The sequence below is a fragment of the Carettochelys insculpta genome, chromosome 5 (assembly GCF_033958435.1).
Source record: "Carettochelys insculpta isolate YL-2023 chromosome 5, ASM3395843v1, whole genome shotgun sequence".
NCBI lineage: Eukaryota > Metazoa > Chordata > Testudines > Carettochelyidae > Carettochelys > Carettochelys insculpta.
This window is the reverse complement of record NC_134141.1, coordinates 105,674,550-105,691,199: the sequence shown is the minus strand read 5'-3', so window position 1 is coordinate 105,691,199 and position 16,650 is coordinate 105,674,550. Positions and strand designations below refer to the sequence as shown.

General features: G+C 47.5%; 2 protein-coding genes across 2 annotated transcripts in view; both read left to right on the top strand.

Annotated features, from left to right (window-relative positions):
* The window catches only part of LOC142013943 (sperm flagellar protein 2-like), a 39,215-nt gene extending 32,461 nt beyond the window's left edge, over positions 1-6,754 (top strand). Inside the window, exons 9-12 of the mRNA XM_074995964.1 lie at positions 2,208-2,366; positions 2,855-2,941; positions 6,079-6,218; positions 6,698-6,754. Coding sequence (XP_074852065.1) covers positions 2,208-2,366; positions 2,855-2,941; positions 6,079-6,218; positions 6,698-6,754 — 443 coding nt within the window. The remainder of the gene's footprint in view (positions 1-2,207; positions 2,367-2,854; positions 2,942-6,078; positions 6,219-6,697) is intronic.
* The window catches only part of LOC142013814 (sperm flagellar protein 2-like), a 113,703-nt gene continuing 103,188 nt past the window's right edge, over positions 6,136-16,650 (top strand). The window contains exons 1-4 of the mRNA XM_074995671.1: positions 6,136-6,218; positions 6,799-6,926; positions 7,031-7,169; positions 13,441-13,578. Coding sequence (XP_074851772.1) covers positions 6,832-6,926; positions 7,031-7,169; positions 13,441-13,578 — 372 coding nt within the window. The 5' untranslated portion in view covers positions 6,136-6,218; positions 6,799-6,831. The remainder of the gene's footprint in view (positions 6,219-6,798; positions 6,927-7,030; positions 7,170-13,440; positions 13,579-16,650) is intronic.

The window sequence follows — 16,650 nt, the reverse complement described above, 5'->3', positions numbered from 1 at the left end:
ATCTCCTCCTGCCAAGGGCCCAGCAGGTCCCAGAGCTCATGCTCTGTCCAGGAGGGGCTCGCTTTTCCCACCCAGGTAGACCCCTGCTAGCCCTGGGCACCCTCAGAGAGGAGGCCCTGGGGCTCCTGGCCTAGCTGATTGCTGACCATCATGCATAGGGAGCTGCTGGGGGTCTCACAGGGGCAGCACTTGTGGAGGCTGCTGTCTGCACACTCTCAGCTTCCTGCAACAGGGTTTCTCGGTCTGTGCAGCTTTAAGGGCTGCTGTACACATAGACCATAGAACCCTGCAGGCGCTGGGTAGCACAGGTCCACCACCCAGCTGATCAGCACCATGGCAGACCCCACGCTTTCAAAAGTGCAGATCGTGGAGCGTCCACGCTGTTCTTTTGAAAGCGGCTTTCGAAAGGGTGGGCTTTTCCTATTTCATGTTTGGAAGAGCGATTTCGAAAGCTGGAGTGCGTTCCTTCAATTTCCGTTACAAGAGAGCACGCGACGTGTGTAGAAAATAATGACTCGTGTAGGTGTGGCTTTACAGAAATGGCAAAACTTTGCTTTGGATCACACTCACAAAGGCACCAAAGTGGAAATTTTGAGAGTTGTTCAACTGGAGTGAGTGCGTGTGGGTGCACATGCGTGTATGGGTGTTTGTGTGTTGGGACAAGGGAGGCTTAGATCGGACAAAAGGAAAAACTTCCTAATATCAGGATGATTAAACACTGGAATAAACTGCATAGGAAGGTAGTGGAATCTTTACTGAAGATATTTAAGAGCAGGTTAGATAAGTATCTGTTAGGCATTATCTAGATGGTGCCTTGTACTGCTGTGAGGGCAGGAGATTGGACTTGATAATCTTTTGAGGTCCCTTACAGTTCTATTATTTTATGATTCTGTGATATACATATGAGTTATGTAGGCCTGGGCCAAATTCTGTTCCTAGAGACACAGGTATAAATTTGAAAACAACAAGAAGTCTTGTGGCACCTTATAGACTAACATATTTTGGAGCATAAGATTTTGTGGGCAAAAACCCGCTTTGTCAGATGCATGAGTGGAGGAGTTGGGGGAGGGGGTTCAGAGGAGGATTTAAAGAGGGAGTCTCAGTCAAGGGGAGGGCCAGAGTTGACAAGGTCTATTCAGTCATGGAGGATGTGGCCCATTATCAGCAGCTAATGTGGAGGTAAGAAACTCCGCTCTTGACATTCACAGCTCCACATTAGCTACTGGTAATGGGCCACATCTTCCATGACTGAAAAGAACTTGTCAACTCTGGCCCTCCCCTTGACTGAGACTCCCTCTTTAAATCCTCCTCTGAACACCCACCCACCCACTCATGTATCTGACAAAGTGGGTCTTTGCCCACAAAAGCTTATGCTCCAAAATATGTTAGTCTATAAGGTGCCACAGAACTTCATGTTGTTTTTGAAGATAGACTTAACTCAGCTACCTCTCTGAGGCCATGTCTACACTAGCCCCAAACTTCGAAATGGCCACGCAAATGGCCATTTCGAAGTTTACTAATGAAGTGCTAAAATGCATATTCAGCGCTTCATTAGCATGCAGGTGGCCTCGGCACTTCGAAATTGACGCGCCTCGCTGCCGCGTGGCTCGTCCCAATGGGGCTCCTTTTCGAAAGGACCCCGCCTGCTTTGAAGTCCCCTTATTCCGGGAATAAGGGAATAAGGGGCTTCAAAGTAGGCGGGGTCCTTTTTGAAAAGGAGCCCTGTCGGGACGAGCTGTGCTGCGGCCGCCCGCATGCTAATGAAGCGCTGAATATGCATTTCAGTGCTTCATTAGTAAACTTCGAAATGGCCATTTGCGTGGCCATTTCGAAGTTTGGGGCTAGTGTAGACATAGCCTGATAGCGGTATAAATTTGGAATACCATAACTGAATTTGCTCTCATTTTAAACTGTTAAAACCATGATTAAAATTGTCAAGGTATGTTTAATTTTTAAGGAGGTCTTTTCAACAAGTCTCTGTAAACATATAGGTCGTACAGATGGAAATTGATGCACTCATTTTAAATATATTTCTTTTAATGCTAATCCATATAAATACATAAGCATAAATATACATTTGTTGTTTGCACAGATATTTTGTAAGACATAATAGTGAATAATCTTCAAGATTTTTGGTTTAAAATTAATGATATGACTATAGTGATTCTTTTATCAGATTACATGTGTTTATTGAAATTATTTTGAAGGAAAAGAACTGGAAAAAATGGAAGCTGAGAAAATTCAAGAAGTTTCCACCCTATTGCCACAAGCTGAAACACTGACTGTTCCATCAGATAAAAATACAGAAACTGAATCTCCTTCTCAAGACAAGGAGCCTGTGCCTGCAAAATCCAAATCACCTAAAGGTTTGTCAGCCTTAGCAAACACAGAGCTCTTTCTTAGCTGTTTGGAACAGATCCTGGGAAATAATAAATATTTTCACTCTAATTAAAAAAGATTAACTAGAGCTGTTTCCTATCAAATAACTGTCCCAAACCTCTGAATATCCCATCTACCTTTTCCAGTTATGAGAGTCAGTTTCACATCTTCTCACAGGTACTTTGAGATACTTCTAAAATGTTCAAAAGAATCTGCCCAGAAGGTATAATTTACTAACTTAAGGTAACTGAATATTAATTTAAGCCTTTCCTTCCTGTGTTTAACCTCAGAGCTGGTATCCTCACCATCTGGGAAGTGCAATGTGTATACCAGAAAGACCAAGTCCTCAATTTCAGCACACTAATATGTGAATAGTTCTGTAATGCTAACACTTTAGAAATGCTGGTAACTCCACATCTTAAAGGTGTCTCTGTTGTATGTCTTTGTGTGTATGTTTTTTAAAAAACTTCATTAGAGCAACCCCAAAACTCGGAATCCTTTAAAGACAAAAAAGGAAAGAAAGATGAAACACTCAAGGGAAAAGAAGCAGCAAATAAATCAGGTGAAGAACACTTGCTTTTTTTTACTGTTTGGTAATTAATGCGAGGGATATGTATTTCTTACTTATCTTCCACTCTTCTTCTTAAAAGTAATTTTGATGACTGTTAATTAGCTTGCAAGACACACAGGACAGGGGACAGTTTGGTGCAGTATGCCAACAAAAGGAAGATTCAGCCACTTCATGACAAATTCTTACAAAAGTCACCAAATTAAAATAACTGGATAACATGTTTCCAGGAAACATATAGTTGCTTTGTGTTCTGCATTTATGTGTGAGAGCTTTGGTGTGCAAGCTTGACCCCACTGAAGTCAATAGCAAAGCTCCCATTGATTTAAGTGGAGCAAGGATTTCATATTTGGACTCTGAAGGTGCTGTAGAATACTAAGACTCTGTGGGGCAATAATCCTTTATGGTCAGTCAGCGAGATGCATTTTAGGGTTTGCTTTGATGCACTCCAGAAGGAATACAGTCCTGTTTTCATAGACCAGAAGGATGATGTGAGCAAATCATGTCTGTAAGAGTAGGGCAGTTAAGTGACAGAGCACTGAGAGGAGCTTTAGGACACTGACGGGGACATGTTGCAGAGAAACATAGAGAGAGTCTCAAAATGTTTAGTACAGATGTCCTTTCAGGACTCTTTTGGCCATTTGCTTTCTGTAACACTAAGTCACCTGTTTTAAAAAGAACCGTTGCTTTGGGGAATACTAGTTATGCTATAGATTTGTCACAGCTGTGAGGCAGTAAACTGAGATATGTCTTCACTAAGAATATAAATAAAATGATTGGGACCAATATGGCCCATTCAGTTCTCTATTAATTAAGCCAAAACTATTTTACCATATCTTACATTCCTGTCTGACTGCTCCCAGAGCAAAATTGTATGGCTGGATCCTCCTTACAAAAACAGTATTGAGGTAGAGTTCAGGCAGGAATTGCAAATCTTTCATACTTTCAATTCTATGGATGGTATCCTTAAATAATTTTATGCTTCTTTTACTGCAGACCACTAGATTTTTTTTCTGTCTCCCATCTTGAATGATATTTTGTGATTCCCGTCTTTTCTTCACTGACTTTATCTTCCATTATCTGCCTTGGCCTCCCCCCGCCCCCGCCCCCAAGTCCCTGTAACACTCACTTTCTGCTTCTTCCACGCTTCTTCATTTTCCCGCAGTGCATGAGTTTGGATTCAAACTCACCTGTTTCTTTCCATGGGTTTTTCACCATCATCTTCTTCTTACCCCTTTTAATCTTGCCCATACCTTCTTGTTGCCCCTTCTGTTGTCTCTTCCTCTGTCATTTTTCAAGACCATGTCTACACTACAACAATCTTTCAAAAGATGATCTTCCAGAAGATCTCTTTCGAAAGAGCGCATCTACACACAAAAACGCAGATCTAAATATCTATCCACTCTTTCAATAGAGAGTGTCCACACAGCCCCCGCTCTTTCAAAAGAACGGGCCAGGGACTGAAAAAATGTGGCTGTATGAGGACTGCTCTTTCAAAAAAAGGGCCCACGGAGCATCTACACATGCTTTTTTTTTTTTTTTGAAAGAAGCTTTCAGAAGGAGGCTCTCTCCTGATCTGGGAACAGAAGAGGGAACACATTTTGTCTGTTTGTACAAATACCACTTTCTCTGAAAATTTTCGGGATGAAGGAGCTTCTGGAAGGAGGACTTCCTTCCGGAAGATCCTCCAGGGGCAATGCTTCTACATGCTGTTTTGGAGTCCGGAAGAGCTTCTTCTGGACTCCAAATCATGTGACCTTATGCTAATGAGGGGCTGTTAATTTACATCTGCACCTCATTAGCATATTTTGGGCCATTTATTAGCATGCCACTTTTGGAGTGGCATGTGTAGAAACGGCCTTTGTGTTTGGACACTCCATGTGTTCTTTTGAAAAAGAGCCTGATTTTCTGAAAGAAATTGCTAGTATAGACATGGCCCAACAGTGAAAAATATGTGCTGAGTATCCCCTGTAGCAGTGCTGTCACCTGTGCTTTACTCTGTACTTTGTAGTACATGTAAATTTAGGAGCAGAGTATATATCAAATGAACCACTTTGGGAATAACCCTAACAAGCAGGTTTGATTGAATTTAAAACAGAATCTTCCTTCAAAGTCATGGGGCTACATCAAAGAATTATTAGTTCTTGGAATTATTTCGGTCTAACTCCATCTCTTCCAAAACTGGCTGCGTAGGAACAAAATATTTACAGTGTTCCGTCTCATTCAGCAGTAATTACATGGGGATAGATACCTTGAAATCACAGTACCTATACTAGGATATCATAATTATAACAATACCATCTGCTTTTTGTTAACTGCCAAGTTCAGGTTGTACCTTCCTTGTCTGGAATCCTTGGGACCTCAGTGGTCCCAGATGAGGGATTTTGCCAGACTAGGGAAGGTGAATGCCCCCGGTCCCTGGCTTCCCCCTGCTGGCCTGCTGCAGAGGGCTCTTTGGCTCAGTGCAGGGCTGTCAGGGGATGTTGGCTCCCTGGCTCCACACCACAGGATGACAGTTCCCCAGCTCCATGCTGGGGGATGCCAGTTCCCTGACCCCAGTTTCATGCCGGACTGCCAGCTCCCTGACCCTGGCTCTGTGCAGGGCTGCCAGGGGATGCTGGCACATCGAGCCCGGCTCCATGCAGAGCTGCTGGGGGATGCTGGCACCCCAGCCCTGCTCCCGCCCTGGGCTGCTGAGGGGTGCTGCATCAAGACCTGGATCTGCTGCCCCCTGCAGGGCTGCCAGGAGACAGCTTGGGTGCTCTCCTGCCCCAGCTCTCTGGTCCAGGAACATCCCTGGTCCTGCTGGATGAGAGATGTTGCTGGGCCAGAGAATGCCAGTTTTTGGAGGTGCAACCTATACCTTGTTTCATTATCTCTTTATTTTTTACTCAGTAGACACTTTAGGAAACTTTTTTTTTTGGCAAGTCAAAATAAAAGCTAAATAGAAATATATATATATATATAACTATAAAACCACTGACTTCAGGTATATGTTGGTTCTGAAATGACACATTCAAACACCTGCAAAGTTTGTGTGAAGGCAACCAAGCGACTTAGGTATCTAGGTCCATGTATTTATTCTTGTGTAAAATATATTTGAGAATACTAATTGTGTATTCATATTTAAGGCTCTGCTCGAGGAAAATCACCAGGGAAAAAACCTTCACAAGCTACACCTGAAGATCTACCTTCTCTCACCCCTGTAGGACTGCCACCAATTAAACCAGGATCAGATGAATGGATATATGTAGATAAATCACTTCCCAAGGTGCAGCAGTTCAACCTTAGGGAACTGTTATTTAACTATATTTTTTCTCTCTCTCTCTCTCTCTCTTTCTTTTTTTTTTTTAAACACAGTTCTACATAAACTTTTTGTCCATTACAAATGAATTAATTTTTAAAGATATTTCCAGTACAGAAGGAATTCAGGAAAGATTGTAATGTGAATTATAAATATAAATAGCTAAAGAGATGAAGAGCAATTACCATTTTTAAAAATGTTCTGCAACTCAGTGTACATTATTGAAAATATTTGATATACCATATTAGAAGTTTATGCATAATTTCTCAGAAAGACAATAAACAATAGCATGTTTGACAAGATGGTAACATTTAAATATTATGAAAAATATATCTAGGTTACATTATTTTTAGTCAGGGTTTTTGTAACTAAAATAAAAACTAAAGCTAAAAAAATAAAAACTAAATAAAATCTAAAGTAAAAACAAATTTTTGTTAATCTGATAGCCAGATAACCTCTTTCCTACTCTTTCCTTACTGAATGTATATTTGGAAAGGCTGTAGAAAGTATATGAAATAAGGATTTGTGTGTTTTTTATAATGAACAGAAAATACCTGAAATTTTAGTACCTTACTGGGAAATGGTGGAAAAAACATATGAAAATACCATCAAAACTATACTTAGATTTCTAAGACAAGAACGGTATTCTGTGATTCACTACTTAGCAGATACTAGGTGAGTAATAGTAGTTTATTGCTTTAGAATTCACATTTAATATTATTTCTCTAGCACACCATGTATCTTTTAGCATTATAACTCTTTTGACACACTGTTCACAGAAACCATTTTAAGGATTACCTAAAGCGTCCAGACCATAAACAGGAATTTGTATCTCAGTGGCAAGCTGATTACAACTCCATTGCTGATGATCTGTGGGAAGATGAGGAGACAAAGGCAGAATTACACCAACGGGTTACTGTAAGTAAATGGCAAATGTTTCAGTTCATCTAGTTCTGGAGCTTTGGGCATTTGTATTCACACAGGGTTGATGTAATATGAATACTAATATCCTTAGTTCAAGATGTGCAACACTGGTATCCATTTCTAATTATACAATGTTTTTCTATTATTCCTTTACTTTTTTATCCATTTCTTTCTCTTCATGGGTCTTTCCTCACACTTCTATTTGGATAGTACTATTCTGGTAACTTTCCTTCCTTTTTCCCAATTCCCAGCATTCATTCAACAATTTGTTCTATTAAATAGACAATTCTGAAGTGCAGGTAGTTTGTGGAATAAGTATTTTTCTCTATTCTTTGTCCTCTAAAAATGATAAAAATTCTGAGACTTTTTACTTCATGAGCACTGTCATTTCACACCAGAATCCACACCTGATCTTTTTCTTTCACTAGAAGTGTAAGAAGTAAGATTGGAGAAGCTTCAAGCTATATGAGACAAAGAGGCATACCACTTCATCTTTGCTTTTACAGTACCCATGAACAGTGCCCAGCAGCCCATTGGGTTGCAGAGCTCTTAACTAGACCTTTTCTACCTCACATGCCACACTGGAATCTGCTAAAGTTGCAACAGCTATAATTTAAAACCTCTAAACCAGACCTCTTGAATGCTGGATGGAAGGTGAAAAAACTCACACAACAGTTTGCCAGTTTTGACATATGGAAAAAGTAATCAGCCTACACTCCACCATCACCAGAAATCCAGTAATTAGATTAAAAGTAGGAATGATACGGCTGAAACCAGGAGCCCACAATGGCTACCCCAGCTAGGCAATTATTATATCAAACCTTCTCACTCTCCACCACTACGAAATAACATCATTCACCAAACAGAGCCAGCTTTGGCATCACCCCTGGTGCCCAAAGGCAGTGATAGTATGTGGTACAGAGCTTAGGCCTCTGAGCAAGTAAGTACATTCCCTCTTTCACATGAGGAATGAAGGGGAGGGAGGAGAAGCAGCCCACACATGCTGAAAGAAAAGGAGTAGGGGAAGGAGAAAGAAAAATAGAAGAGCCACGTGGAACACTTCTTCAGCCTTTTCCAGGTGAGTCCTCACTTTCTGTCCCCACCTCAGAAAATGTCTCCATCTTTCCTGGCCCCTTCAAAACAGCTGGCACTGTAAGTATTTGAAAAAACACTATTAGAGAAAGAACTGAGAGCCTTTTAAGAGCAATGCATGATGGGTACCTTCTCTCATGTTAGCTACGTCTACACATGAACCCTACATCGAAGTAGCTTATTTCGATGTAGCGACACCGAAATAGGCTATTTCGATGAATAATGTCTACACGTCCTCCAGGGCTGGCAATGTTGACGTTCGATGTTGACGTTGCGCAACACCACATCGAAATAGGCGCTGCGAGGGAACGTCTACACGCCAAAGTAGCACACATCGAAATAAGGGTGCCAGGCACAGCTGCAGACAGGATCACAGGGCGGACTAGCACTTCCGGGGCAACAGCTAGCCACTCCCTTAAAGGGCCCCTCCCAGACAAACTCAGCCTGCACAGCACGCGGTCTGCAGAGCCATAGGCATGCACACCTCGAGCGACGCAGTCATGATGGACCCCCAGCAGCAGCAGCAGCAGCCGCAGCAGCCAGAGGTCCCCCCAGCCGCCCCTGCAGGAGCAGTGCTCGCCCTGCTCCATGCCATGCAGGAGGCAGCTGAGCACCTCCTTGCCACAGAGGAGGAGCTGCCCACAGGGGAGGAGGACGCAACCCCCAACCCTGCAGCACCCTGACCGCCCCCCGCCTCATACTCCACTGGCTGTGGAGCTACCCCACCAGCACCGACTGGTGGGAGAGGCTGGTGCTCGGAGAGTGGGACGACGACTGCTGGCTCAGGAACTTTCGCATGAGCCAGCAGATGTTTCTGGAGCTATGCCAGTGGCTCACCCCCGCACTCAGGCACCAGGACACCACCATGCGGCGTGCCCTCACTGTGGAGAAATGGGTCGACATCGCTGTCTGGAAGCTGGCCACTCCAGACAGCTACCGATCCATGGGCCAGCAGTTTGGCGTTGGCAAGGCCACCGTTGGGGCTGTCCTCATGGAGGTAAGAGGACCCACGGGGGGAGGTGGGGGAGGCGGCCCTGGCAGGGGAGGGGAGGGGGGCCCTGGCAGGGGAGGGCCATACGCACCCTGCTCACCCCTCATTGGTGCTCTCCCATATGCTTCCCCTGCAGGTCGTCTGCGCCATCAACGCCATGCTCCTCCACAGGCTCATGAGGCTTGGGGACCCAGATGCTGCCATCGCAGGCTTTGCCACCCTGGGCTTCCCCAATTGCTTCAGGGCTCTGGATGGGACTCACATCCCCATCCGCGCCCCGGAGCACAGTGGAGGACGGTACATCAACCGGAAGGGCTACCACACAGTGGTCCTCCAGGCCTTGGTGGACAGCCGGGGCTGTTTCCAGGACATTTATGTGGGCTGGCCTGGCAGCACCCACAACGCCCGGGTATTCCGGAACTCGGGCCTGTGCCGCCGGCTGGAGGCGGGGACCTACATCCCCCAGCGGGAGATCCCTGTGGGGGACACCACCATGCCCCTCTGCGTCATCACAGATGCGGCATACCCCCTCCGGCCCTGGCTCATGCACCCGTACATGGGCCATCTGTCTGCCAGCCAGGAGCGCTTCAACCAGTGCCTGAACCACACGCGCCAGGTGGTGGAGCGCTCATTTGGCCGCCTCAAAGGGCACTGGAGGTGTCTCCTCACCCGCCTGGATGCGGGCCCCACCAACATCCCCCAGATTGTGGGTGCGTGCAGCGCCCTACACAATCTGGTGGAGAGCAAGGGGAGGCCTTCTTTCAGGGCTGGGCTGTGGAGGCCGGCAGGGCCGACGTGCAGCCACCTGCTGCCCCCAGTCGCCAGGTGGACCCCGAAGGGACCCGGGTCCGGGAGGCCCTGCGGGCCCAGTTCAATGAGGCCGCGGGGTGAACGCTGGCAGGCCCCCCACTGCCCCCCCACATCCTCCACAATACTCCCTGCCCCTACGCCCACACCACAGAGCACCCAACAGCACACACACCCCACTTTTCTTGTACAAATAAAAGCAGACACTTGTTTGTCAAATCAAACATGTTTACTGGAACTCTTCTTATTAACTATAGAAATTCTAACTTATATATACGTATGTATATTATTATAAAAACAGGGATAACAAGGAAGGGGAGAACTATTTACATGGGAGGGGAAGGATCAGACATTGAAAACGGGGGTCACAAATAAATACAAACTATGTACAGCCCAAAAAACCCATAAAAGTTGGGGGAATATATACAAAGGGAGGGGGCCACGTCCTGGGTCCCATGCCCCTACAGTCCAGCACTGAGGGTGGGCGACCAGGATCCCCGCCTCAGCCGCAGCCCTGGCCGGGGCTGGCTGGGGGCCGGGCAGACCGGAAGATACGGCCGGCGAGTGTCAGCTGGCCCCAGGTCCCCCTCGGCGGAATGGCCCTCGGTGGCGGGTGGCGGTGCGATGGCGGACAGCGCGGCTGCTGGAGCAGCGGGTGGCACAGCGGGTGGAGCACGCAAGGCGGGTGCAGCGGCAGCCGGCATGGCATGGGGGGCCGGGTAGTCCGCTATGTGGTTGAATGTCTGCATGTAGGCCCCCCCATGCCTCCTGGCGCCAGGCCAGTGCCCGCTCCTGCAGGTGGAGGCGGCGTTGCTCCACCCGCAGCCACTGCTCAGCGACCTCCACCTGCCGGCGGTGGAGGGCCAGCAGCTGGGGGTCCGTCGCCGGCGGCTGCTGCTGCTGGGTCTGCTGTCTTGCCCACCGCGGGGCCGGTCGGTCCTCCGCCGAGGGGCTGGCCTGGAGCGATGGCCCCGGAGGGCTTTCCGGGACCACTGAAGCCTCGCCGGTGCTCTCCGGTCCTTCCGATGGTGCAGCTGCGGAACACGGGGGGGGAAGAAGAGTGGAGACAGCCATTAGTGTGGGCCCCGAGCCGTGGCCCTTGTCCCCCAACCCCTGTGCTGCAGGTTTCCCATCCCCGTCCCCGGGAGATGCTGCTGTGATGGGGTTCAGGGGTCCCCCTGCATTGCACCCCATCCGCTGGCAGGAGTGACTCTCACTCACTCAGCAGGTATGACAGGAGAGGTTTCTTAGGCAACAGATGCCCAGTTTCTCCCAGAAGCGACAGTACAGCAGTCAGAGACAGTCCTTCCAACCCGTCCTGGGGAGAAGACCCCGAGGGGTGCCCCTCTGGGGTGTAGCTTTCCCCCTCCTCAGGCAGGCAGCCTTCTAGCTCTCCCTTCCCCTAGCCTCTAACTGCGGTCCCCGATTCAAACCCAGCTCGGCTCCTCCCTCCTTTTTGTTCAGGGCAGAGGTGTAACCTGCCAGTTGTAGCCCCAGGATCATCCTTAGCCACTGGGAGCTATTCAGCTTGTTGCTCATATGTAGCCTGAGTCTCGCATTTGCACTCCCCCCACTCCATCACATGCTGCTGCTGCTGCTGCTGCTGCTGCTGCTGCTGCTGCTGGGTGTCCCACCACCTCCCTCCGGGGGACCCTAGAGGTTCCGCTCCCCCCTGCCCCGGGGATGGGGCATGGCACTGTCGTGCTGCGGGGGGCAGGGGCTGATGCACTCCTGTGAGGGACATGCCACTGCTGTCCTTGGGGCCATGGTCATCTGGGCATGTGGAGGGCCCTGGCCATATCTATTACCCCTGCCCCTCAACCCCGGGGGTGTGCACCGGGGGGGGGTACATACCTGACGGTCCACTCCCACGGTCGGGGGACACCCGGGGGGCAGACACCCGGCTGCTGCTCCGGGATGGGAGGAGGATCTGGAGGCCAGTGTCGGTGGAGGAGGAGTCCCCCTCCTCTTCCTCCTCCTGCTCCGGTGCCCCGGGGGTGGGCTCTTGGGGGGGCCCCCGGGGTGCGGGGCTTGCCTCCGGGGTGGACTCCGGCTCCGGGGCCTGTTGGGGCTCCTCAGCCGAGGTGTCAAGCGTGGCCGGAGGGGAGGAGGTGTGCTGGGGGCCCAGGATGTCCCTGAGCTCCCTGTAAAAGGGGCAAGTGACGGGGGCGGCCCCAGATCGGCCGGCCGCATCCTGGGCCCGGGTGTAACCCTGCCGCAGCTCCTTCACTTTACTCCGGACATGGTCCGGAGTGCGGGCAGGGTGACCCCGGGTGGCCAGGCCCTCGGCCAGCCGAGCGAACGCATCCGCGTTCCGCCTCTTGCTCCCCATTACCTGGAGTACCTCCTCCTCGCTCCAGAGCCCCAGCAGGTCCCGAAGCTCGGCCTCCATCCAGGAGGGGCCCTGCTGCCACTTCCCAGCCTGGCTCCTGCTCTGGGAACCCTGGCTCCCCTTGAGGGGGGGTTCCCTGAGGGCGCTGGCGGGGGCTGCCGGGCGGCCATCAGGTCAGTTGGGGGTGTGGGTGGCTGCAAAAGAGCGTCCAGGCTAGCCGTGTGTTACTGCTGCTGCCTGCACGCTCTCTCAGCTTCCTGCACAGGAAGGGAGGGGGTGTGGACCTTTAAGGGGCCGCTTCACGCGGCCACCATTGAGCTCAGGGGCTGGAGAGAGCATCTCTCAACCCCTCAGCTGATGGCCACCATGGAGGACCCCGCAATTTCCAAGTTGTGGGACGCACAACAACTACACGTTCCCTACTTCGACGTTGAACGTCGAAGTAGGGCGCTTTTCCCATCCCCTCATGGGGTTAGCGGCTTCGACGTCTCGCCGCCTAACGTCGATGTTAACATCGAAATAGCGCCCAACACGTGTAGCCATGACGGGCACTATTTCGAAGTTAGTGCCGCTACTTCGAAGTAGCGTGCACGTGTAGACACAGCTGTTTTGTCCAGGTGCATCTCAGCTTCAGAGAACTTTTCAACACAAGTGGAGTTTGGCCCATTAGAAGTTATATTCTGATCCCCAGAACTGTGAAGGTTACAGCCTCCACCACCACCAGTTCTCACTCTGTATTGGGAAGAGAACGGATGGTGCTAGTTGTGTAATAATGGTTGTGTCTTTTTACTTATTAGTCAATCCAGGCCTCTGGTGGGTCTCCAGAGCTCGTTTGTGTGAGCTTCAGGGCCTAATTTATCACTTTTTGGGCATGTTATTTTAATTTACCTTTTTTGTACTGAGGGAAAAGGCACTTAATTAACAATGAGGTTTAAGTAAAGTGCCTTTGCCATACACACCAATATAATTTACTAAATATATGAAAGATAGCTTAAGGTTTCACACATCGGTTATTTGCAATAGTATTTGTTTATCTGCTTTAGGACCTGAGGGATCGTCTCTGGGATATTTGTGAAAACAGAAGGGAAGAAGCAGAGCAAGAACGTAGTGATATCATGAATGATGGCTGGTTACCAGATCATATTGGTATCCTGATGAACCACTACTTTTCACTTATCCAGGTATGGTGAATAGCCAAATGGGCATAGTGCCGATACTGCAATAGACCAGGCAGAATCTTTAATTAATGCATTTATCTCGGTGAGATTTCATGTGTATGATCTCTTCAAAGTGCATGGTCAGAACCAAACTTAGCAAATATCCATTTAATGCAGTCCTACTGAAAAAGGAAGATGATTGAAGAGGGGAGTGAGAAAATAAAAAAGAAAGACAGGCATGTGCACTCTTGGCATTACATCATCTTCTGGGAAGAGCAGATCAAGAATCATAGAATCATAGAAGAGTAGGACTGGAAGGGACCTCGAGAGGCCATCGAGTCCAGCCCCCTGCCCTCATGGCAGGACCAAGCATTTTCTAGACCATCCCTGAAAGCCATCTATCTAACCTCTTCTTAAATATCTCCAGTGATGGAGATTCTACCACCTCCCTTGGCAATTCATTCCAGTGTTTGATCACCCTGACAGTTAGGCACTTTTTCCTAATGTCCAACCTGAACCTCCCCTGCTCCAATTTAAGTCCATTGCCTCTTGTTCTATCCTCAAAGGCAAGGAAGAACAAGTTCCCTCCATCTGCCTTATGACACCCTTTTAAATACCTGAAAACTGCTATCATGTCCCCCTCAATCTTCTCTTTTCCAAACTAAACAAGCCCAATTCTTTCAGAAGATAACCATTAACGGATAGAAATAAATGGTCAGGCTATATTGCATAGTGCTGCTATTTGCATTTAACTTACCAATCAGATTAGTTTGATGATATGTCCTTTTCTTTCTGTAATGGTCTCTGTTCTTAACTTTGGTATCTAAATGTTATAATTCTATACAGTGCTACCCAACCCACCTATTTTAGGATTACTCAACAGACCCAACAAGACCCTGTTTTCAGTTTGCATATAACTTTGTCAAACTTTAACCATCGTGATGAAATAGTGTATGCCAGCTGTCTTTTGGAAAATTTGACGAGTTATAGATTTTATTTATAAAAATTGAAGATTGTTGTTTCCCTCAGGCACCCTGACACCATCATCATTCCTGTCAGGTACAGGTTTTCAGTTTCTCAGGTACCCAGGTCACAGCTATACCATAAGGTGGCAAAGCCACAGGCCCAGAGAGACACTTGGTACTATTATCAGACCAGAGTGGCAAGAAGAGCTCTTCTTCTGCTTCCTTAGTACCTAAAAATACCACTTGGTTTCGGACAGCATGGCCCTGGGAGCGCACAAGACCTTTGGTGTCCTCAGTAGTCATGCTTCCTTTCTAATGCCCAAAGCCAGTGTTACCATCCGCATCCTCATCCATGACTACTTCAGTGTAGACATCAGCCTAGGTACCAATCACCTGTGCATTATCACAGGAGTTCTGCTTTCCTCAGACCTGACTGTATCTGAGACTCACAACTCTCTGCTCCTTGGCTCCGATATGCTCTAAGGATCTAGAACATCAAGATCAGTTGTAACAATTTTTTTCTCCAGCTCTTTGCAGGCATTCCACCATTCCTGAATGAACTTGAGGAATATGATTCTGATGAGGCTTTTTCCTCAGTCTCACTGCTACAGACTTTCTTCCTAGAAATCTCTGCAGAAGCTGCAACTGCTCATGGCCCAAGATTAGCACCAATGCCTTGCTGGCATGGCATGCCTCTGGGCCTCTTCCAAGCCTGCAGTCACCTTTTTCCTGGCAATATGGGGGCTCTGGGTATCTTTTTGCCAACAGTTGTCCAGAGCCTTTAGTTCTTCTGATGAGGAGCAATTATCACTCCCTGCAGCAGCCTTGATTCTCCTGAGGAATCCTTTGAAGAACAGAAGGCTAAAACCATTAAAAGAATCATGCCTCCTTCTTCATCCCTGGTGGATGACTTCAATCACTTTCATGATCTCATTAATAGGGTCATAGTCTTCTTGCAGATCCGCCTCAAGGAGGTTATAGAACCTCATCACAAGATGCTTGTCATTCACTTTCTCTAAGCAGCCTGCATAGTCTTATTTGTCCAGCAAAGATCATCTGGCACACCCTAGCTTCTATTTTGCTTACATGCAAAGGACCAGACAAAAGCTATTACGAGAAGTATCTTAGAGTAATTTGGGGAACAGGCCTGTTAGTTTAACCTCAGTTGCATGCAAGGTCTTTGAGCAAAAGACTTGGAATTTCTATTTTCAGTTCTCTCACTTAAGTCCTTGGTGGTAGGTGCAAAGAATGAACATGGCAGACAGCATCACCATAAATTTATGTGTCATGACAGAGCTCACAAGTGCCTGGACCTACTAAGGAGAAAGGCATACACTTTCATTTCCTAAAATTTTGAATTGCTAATTATCAGACCTTGATGGTAAAATACCACCATATTAATCTAGTTCATCAACCATCTACTGGAATATCACAGAGTGCACTTAAAGACAGGCATTGTGGGGGGCCAGCTACTTGCCAGGATAACCTATGAAGCCTTCATGGATGCCAGTGATACTGCTTCCCATTCAATGATTAAGCAGTGATGATGAGAAGAGTCTCCTGCTACCAGTTATCTGTTTTCCCAAAGAAGGTTAAGAGTATAGATAAAAATCTTCCTTTTGATGGATCTAAGTTATTCTCAGATCAGTTCACTCATATTCACTCTAAGATGAGTCTTTGTGAACACTGAAGAATTCTAAATCAAATTTGCATTATTGTGGCATCTATACAGGAGAAGAATGTGCAAGTTTCAGAGGGCCAGAGATCATGTCCCATCCAATTCCTTCCCTCCCAGAGGAGATATGAGCCAGACCAGAGAAGGCAGGGATTTCAGAGAAGGAAACCGTCTGCTTCTCAGCTTCCCGCCTCCCATCCATTCACCTCCAAGCAGTAATTTTGATGTGATGGTCAAGGGTCTGAACTACCTTCCACATCCTTTTCAACTGCAGCAATTCATCAGTCTCTCTTTTTGGCAACCACCTTCACCATTTCTGGGTAGCCTGGGAGACAATCAATATGGACAAGTGGGTCTTAGAGTAACTTGGGAAACAACAGGCCTGTTAATTTAACCTCAATTGCATGCAAGGTCCTTGAGCGAATTTCAAAGAAAAAGTAGTTAAGAACATAGAGG